Source organism: Branchiostoma belcheri, unplaced genomic scaffold (assembly GCF_001625305.1).
Source record: "Branchiostoma belcheri isolate BF01 breed outbred unplaced genomic scaffold, Haploidv18h27 scaffold51, whole genome shotgun sequence".
NCBI lineage: Eukaryota > Metazoa > Chordata > Leptocardii > Amphioxiformes > Branchiostomatidae > Branchiostoma > Branchiostoma belcheri.
This window is the reverse complement of record NW_017804143.1, coordinates 1,793,788-1,801,430: the sequence shown is the minus strand read 5'-3', so window position 1 is coordinate 1,801,430 and position 7,643 is coordinate 1,793,788. Positions and strand designations below refer to the sequence as shown.

At 40.3% G+C, this 7,643-nt stretch overlaps 1 protein-coding gene across 1 annotated transcript in view; it reads left to right on the top strand.

Annotated features, from left to right (window-relative positions):
- Positions 1–7,643, top strand: part of LOC109480545 (TOX high mobility group box family member 3-like) — a 43,994-nt gene that overhangs the window by 184 nt on the left and 36,167 nt on the right. Inside the window, exon 2 of the mRNA XM_019782766.1 lies at positions 11–99. Within this exon, the coding sequence (XP_019638325.1) occupies positions 13–99 (87 nt within the window). The 5' untranslated portion in view covers positions 11–12. The remainder of the gene's footprint in view (positions 1–10; positions 100–7,643) is intronic.

Genomic DNA, 7,643 nt, shown 5'->3' with positions numbered 1-7,643 from the left:
GGAGCGGGGGGTATGGATATCGTGTATCACAACCAGCATGCTTACAGTGGGCATGTTGTGAGCTGTTACAGTCAATTCAACCAGTATAACTTCAACCAGGTAGGGAATTCAGATGCTTTTCTTGCTTACAGTTTCTGCTGTAGTAGTGTCTATTTACATTGTACTATCCCTGTGTGCATTTGTAAAATGATTGGGTTGATGGTTTTGGATCAGTGCTTCTGATTAAATGATGAAGGAGAAAATGTAATCATTTTTCAGGTGGGTGAAAATACATGTAGTAGGCATTAAGCGGTTTTGTTTGTTTGTTTTTGTTTCTAATCCTAGGATTTGGCAGCCTTTTGTTACCAAAACATGAAGCCTCGCCAACAATGCCTCAGATATTTTATAGTGCAAGGTTGCCAAATATAATACCGGAAAATCAATACTAACTGTCGGTATATTCCCTTACTTATGACCTTGTCTATGTACCTGACTTTGTACATGGTTTCATCTACGGAATGATTTTTTGGCTCGAAGCCATCGCTTTTCTAAACGACAACCTTGCAGAAATCTGCGTTCTAGGAATACTTATTGGCTTAAGGTGAGAATTAAGCACCCGTTTGTCGCGATGTGTACAAACGAGGGAGAGAGATAAGTGTGTCATGATGTTGAATCAATAAGGCACAGCTCTGATGTTTACTCAACGAAATCGTTTCCCCTTTAACGAGGCACAAGAATTTAATTAAGCAGATATCAACTTGCCGTGTTACAACATTGATCCGTTGTTATGGTGAGAGTGGAAATTGGTTATCAAAGAAAAGTGATATATATGAGGTTTATTGAATATTGTTTGCCATGCATGTTTCTCTGGTGTTTAAATAGAGATGATCGGACCTTCAGAAAGGTCTTTAAGAGGAAGGGCAAATTGTTTGGCCTCGATTCAAGAAGGACATCAATCTAAGGACAATTTTCAAGGCATATTGTCAAAGTTAAAGGGAAAATAGTGCTAGTTTATGTATTACTGAAAGGTATTTAGTAGAATTTTGGGGCAATGATGTTACACAAGAGCTTTGTCAATATTTTTCCTTGTGTCAACATGGTTATTATTTTTGTTGAACAACATGTTTTCCAGAGTTGGCATTATGTTGTATGCATTCTATGCATTTTGACGGAAAGGGCTTTTATGTCAAGAATATGACTACAAGCAAGGATTAGGATATTCCTCTTGTCTTGGGACAGAAAAGCTTTTTCTGACATCATTACTCCCACGCCCTTAATGCATCTGTAGTGTACGAATGTTGCCCCCGTGTAATTTTCCTCTCGACTCACTTAGAACTTGCAGTCAGTCCATGTTCCCTGCCAGATCTCCAAATATATCTTTTTGAATTATACTAAAAACACTGAGACGTGGCGCCGCAGATAGACTGACTTAGCACTTGAGCATCTCGACATGTACTTGAGGGGAAACAGCATCTGTGCGCTTTAATGTCGAGGTCAGGCAAAGATCGCTGGCAGCTGGGTAAACCTCTAATCGCGAGCGCACAAATCCCGCGCGGAGAGAGGAAACACTGACTCTAGTATATCGACTGGCCCCTTCCTGGAGAGAGTACACCGCCCGATGTCATTATCAGCCCATCCTGCAAGTGGCGTGATGAATTGGGGAGTACAGAGGGGGGAATCACCACGGAGAACACTTTGGCAACGTTACCATCTTCTGCCTCGTGGCGGGCCATCCTTCAGACAGAGCACACCCAACATCTCAGTCCATTTAAAGCTTTAGTAGGTACAGATGCATTCTCCGACAAGCAAAAATGCTGGCCACTTCCTTCTTAAGCATCTTACTCAACTTCTGGTATCCAAGAAAAGGCTCAAGGTGGTTGATATACAAGGCAGTGTTATACTATTACACAACCAGGTGTACAAGACATTTGTTGCTTTATTTGGCAAAAGGAAGCACAGAAACTGGAATCGCTGCTTTTTATCGGAAACTTTTAAGACAATGAAGTCTTGCAGTTGGGCTGAGTGATGTTTCACCTCAAGGGAAGAGATGATACTACACTTTAACTCTTATCTAGACTTCCCTCCACTAAAATAAAGTGCAGGCAACTTTAAAGCCCAGCTTTTATCCTGTTTCCATGTCCCAGGAGGGAGCGAAACGCGGGCCTTGAAGATGCGTAGGCTACTCGCGATAGAAGGTTCTTGAGAAATCTTTGAGGATGCGAGCAGGAAACCTTTCTTATGTCTCAGAATAGACTTGTGATCCTGGACTTGAGACTTCAGACGATAGTAGAAATTGTTGAAAGCTAATTGAATGATAGCAGAAATCTATATCTATTTTTATACACAATCATATATATACATATGGCGATTGTTAAGGAAAAGATTTTGATGGTAAGATTGTTTTTTATCTTGCCGTGAAGTCTTCAGAATTTCCTATGAATCAACTGTCAAAGGCAATGGTTGTTCGTTTTATGCACAGGTTGTGTCTTGTGTGTATTTAGGGTGGGTGAAATAACGTTTATGATTGGGAAATTATGTACATTCGTGGGTACATGTAATATAAGAGAAATGCAACTGGTGTTAACTTTTTACTGTAAGCCACTTTAATTTTTCTGTTGCTGTTTTTACAGACCTCTGAGTGCCACACCACACTGCACCAGTAAATTAAGTGTTTTTCCCGTTAACATTTACCCGCTTGCTCCATACAGCATTTGCGTTGCAGAGATATAATAACTCGGGGGCTAGCTACATGGATATCTCTTGTAATCTGTGCACCAGTGCACTCTAACAAATTCACTTAAAGCATTGGCTTGGTCCCAGTTATCGACCCCGAGTAGCCTGGAGTTGTTTCCATTGTGTGAATGGCCTAATGCCTTTTTATTGCAGTAGTGTCAAGGATGCAACAGGCTGGAAGAACAAGCAAGTTAGTTTGAAGGGTTGAACCTTTTAAGATGATCAGAACGTAGCCCGGAGCTAGCCTGTTCTTTCATGTGGTTGATCTGCTTTCAAGTCTCTTTTACATTCAGGTTTCTTTTCATGGTGAAGACAAAAGATGGATTCTTTTGATGTGTTTTTCTGTCTCGTGTTATTTGTCTTCTTTGGTCTTCCTTTGGTGTTGTATCTTTGCCTTTTCTCAATGTTTAATTGGAAGTTGAGGTTCAGTTGTTCTTAGGATTTGAAGTTTTGAAAGATACACATTCAAGTATAATATCTTCTTGATGTTTGTCAATAGTTTGTACATATACGATACCAATATCTGAGAGATAGAAATATCTTTTATCATCCTTATGATATCAAATGAAAGGAATTCACATTCTTTTGATATTTTCTGTACTTCAAAACTAATAGAGCTTTGATACTGTATATCGTATATTACTGAAAGACAATTATCATGTTTCCTTTAATGATGCATTTGTCAGATCTAATGTTTTAAACATTAGATTTCTAAGAAATGTTCTTCAAACAGGAAATTCTCTCTTGATCATCAATACTTTCATTCCTGTGGGGTTTTTTTTCTGAGAAAATCGTGCCACATTTTTTGAGCTCCCAGTTGTCCCGACTTAATTTAATGGAGAGTGAGTCAGTACAATGGAGAGCACTCAGGGAGACTGTTGGCGCTCCCCCTAAGAGAATAGTGACTGTCTGTCAACCTTTCATTGTCTCGCAAGAGCAAATATCTGACCTAAAGTTGACCAAACAATATTTCTGGAACCCTCTTTATGTAGGTTTAGAGATATGTGTGAAATTTAAGCAGTTGTTGGGTGTATTTTGGTGTTGGCTGGATGTTTTTTGGGGGTAAAAGAGATCTTCTGTTGTACAGGATTGGCATTTGCAATATTGCCCGGTGAACTCTATAAAAGAGGTCAGAAAGACACGGCAGATGATTCTATTGTTGGAAGCTTTTTGTGGCCGCGACAATCCATTATTCATCGCGGACTACTTTATGTTCCTGTTTAAACACGTGTTTGACCATTTTTTTAAGTCAACAATGTGGCCTCCTACATGTACATGTACACGTAGAGCTCACACAATAACTCTGACGTGTATTCAGTGCACCTTTGCCAGAATCATTGCAAAAAAAAAATTCCCCCCCTACGAACAACTCAAGATTGAAAAAATATTATGTGTGACCATTTTTTAAGTCAACAATGTGGCCTCCTACATGTACATGTAGAGCTCACACAATAACTCTGACGTCTATTCAGTGCACCTTTGCCAGAATCATTGCAAAAAAATTAAAAAACTTCCCCCCTACGGACACCTCAAGGTTGGAAAAATACTATGACATTGTGTAATTGGCCATTTTTTAAGTCAACAATGTGGCCTCCTACATGTACATGTAGAGCTCACTCAACTCTGACGTACATGTGTATTCAGTGCACCTTTGCCAGAATCATTGCAAAAAAAAAAATTCCCCCCCTACGAACAACTCAAGATTGAAAAAATATTATGTGTGACCATTTTTTAAGTCAACAATGCAGCCTCCTACATGCAAAGCTCACTCAACTCTGACGTGTATTCAGTTCACCATTGACTGAATCATCGCAAAAAAAAAAAATTTTTCCTCTACGGACACCTCAAGGTTGAAAAAATATGCGTAATTGTGACTAATTGTGACCATTTTTTTAAGTCAACAATGTAGAGCTCACACAATAACTCTTGAGATGTATTTAGTTCACCATTGACAGAAGCATTGCAAAAAAGAAAAAAATTTCCTCTACGGACACCTCAAGGTTGGAAAAATATGCGAAATTGTGACTAAAATAGCAAATTCGATGAATCATACCTCATGATTTGTGTTCTCCGTAATCCCATTAGCAAATATTGACAAAGATACAAGACTAATACAATCCCATTCCCCCTGATAATATTAGCTTTGCAGACCTGACTCAATCTCATTACCTGTAGGACTCCAAGCAGGGCAAGAAATTCATCTTTGGGAATAGGTGCACTGGTGCACCCAACCTAAAGAATTGGATGCACAAGAATGTTTTTGGGTGCACCATATAAAACAAATCGTACTGCTCCTCTTCTGAGCTTGAATCTGAAAATTATGGGAGCTAACTTCAAAATCAAAACAAGCACTACAACAAAGATTTTATTATTTTTCTGATACTTAGATGCCAGAAATATCATGTAATATACTATATAATAATTATATAAATCAATGTGCAAAAATACCTACAAAAGTATTTGGGTGCACTGGTGCACCCACAGGAAAAAACTGGGTGCACAGCTCCAAATTTGGGTGCACTAAGGTGCACATGCACCCAGTATTTCGAGCCCTGCAAAGTGAATATTCCAGACATCCTTCGGCTTCTTATTATTCATACTGTAGATTGTAAATTAGCTTCAGGACCCGACGACCCCATATGGAGTGGCCTTGCCAAATGTCAAGGGGTCACGGGGTCACTAAGTCCATCCTCGTAATAACATCTCTTCAAGAGGATCCTGTGTTATCCTCGCACTTTGAAGCATCATCATTATATCTATCCCCTTTCAAACAGTCCCAAAAGTCATTTCAAGACGGTTGAATTGCGCCGCGTGTATTTTGCACGCCGTGTCCTTCACATGCACTCTACGAAAATTACTGCCTTTTATTGATTTGGCAAATCGCTCGGTGCACTTCCTATATAATCCTTCGCCGGAATGTCATCCAGTTGTGGCGTTAACTTTCCGACAGCCCAGTTATGCGTACGCTGGCAAGATGAAAGCCTCAAGCAAGGGACTGAGTTTATGTAGAGATAGGAAGCAGTTCTGATGCTGTAACGTTACTACCTTTTTTGCTTCAGGTTAACAAAATATCATAAAAGTATATATCTACAAAGTAGTATGGGTCATCTTCATTGAGTTATGATGCACATTTGATGTTTGAATACCAGTGAATGCGGCATTATACAAAAGCTCACGATTTACGTTCTGACCTAATGTCTGTGCGTTGACTGTCTGCTCTACAATTGTCTACCCACAATTGTCTGGTGACATTGTAATCACAGACTCTTTCCATTATACCCTTTGTATAGCCGCGCTGACAACGCAAAAAAAGATAGAGAGAGGGAGAAGGGTTTTCAACAAACCGCTGGCCCTAAACGACTGCAGTTTTCCAGCATTTAATGAACTCCCGTCCACTGCTTCAAGCCCTAAAATTAAGGAAATGTTGATTACAAGGCTGTTGGCTTCCCTTTGTGTCCAGCTTGTACAAGGAAAGAATCGCGCGGGACAGCTGAAAGGACCATAATGGGTTGGTGGCCGTGGGAGGGAGGGGAGCAGATGGGCCGTGATTAGGGGCTTTTGATATTCTAATTCAGGACATTGTATTGGTCCCAGCGGAGGGGGTTTCAGAGTGGACCTAATCAAATGTACCGTACAAGCCAAAAGCCCCTGGCTACAATGTACGTCAGAAAAGTGAATATTATCGTAGCTTCTCGCTACGGTGTCAAGTCGGGACAACGCCGGTGCGCGTCAGAGGTCAGGGGAACGCTTCCTTCGGCTGGTTTTTAAATTCACGTTCAATTTTCCAGAGGGATGTCATCACGTTCTGATTGAATGTTATGGTATTCACACTGATTAATTCTTTTAGCTCTTCTCCTTTTTGCTTGATTTCAGTCGACCATATTAAGATATTCTTTCCCAAGTAACTGTTGGCATTGACCGTGACAGTTACTTAATTGAATTCTAATGAATAGCAATACCTTTACCAAAAATTATTATTTTCCTTCGCATATCTACCTTATTTATAATTTCTTTCCCAAGTAACTGTTGCAATTGACTGTGACACTGACAATTACTTCCTCGAATTCTAATGTACACAGTGTTCAAATACCAAAAATTATTATTTTCTTTCGCATATCTACCTTATAAGTGATCCTTTCTTCTCCTCTACCAGCTTTAGATACTCATAGTATATCGTGCATGTATCTGTAACAGTGTACCAATTGGTTATTGTGTAAACATTAGCCCCATAAGAATCATTGCTTGCCGATCTGATCCGCCCCTAAGCCGCATCTACCGTTAGCGATTGTCATTCAAGCTGACATCTGTAGCGGATGCGATGCTTCAGAGCCATCCACTTACCCGCTCAGCTCCAATCTCTTGTCACTCTGCATCGAGATCAACAGTTGGGAAAACGAGACATTGATTTTTACATTTCGCAACATCTTGGAAAAGAGAGAGACGGGTGACAGTTTGTAACGGATTGATATCAAGATTCGCCACAAAACATGCGGCTTTGTGTCGACTTTATGTAGCTGACACGCTGATTCTTCTCCCGCTATCGGGGATGATCACATTTCATCGTTACCGCTCGTTCTATTCTCTTTCGCCGGTGATGTACAGTTTACCTTCGGGCTGCATGTATTAAACAGTAAGTAGTATTAAGAGGGAGAGATAAGGAGCAATAATACGGAGAGATCTACCCATTCGGTTAATTCCCTAACAAATCATGCTGCTGTGTTGATGGAGTGTGTTGGGGAGATAAGGGACGGTTAAGCCAATGATGACACCGGCATTTTCCTGTAATCACTTGTAACTGGGGATGTATAGGTATGGCTCAGATAGCAGCACAACATATTTTCGTCGCTGCTTACCTGGGAGACAGGTAAAGGCTTTTCTTTGTGTGGGTATCTTTGGAGAGATGCGAGTTGAGGAGGCGATTAGAATGATGG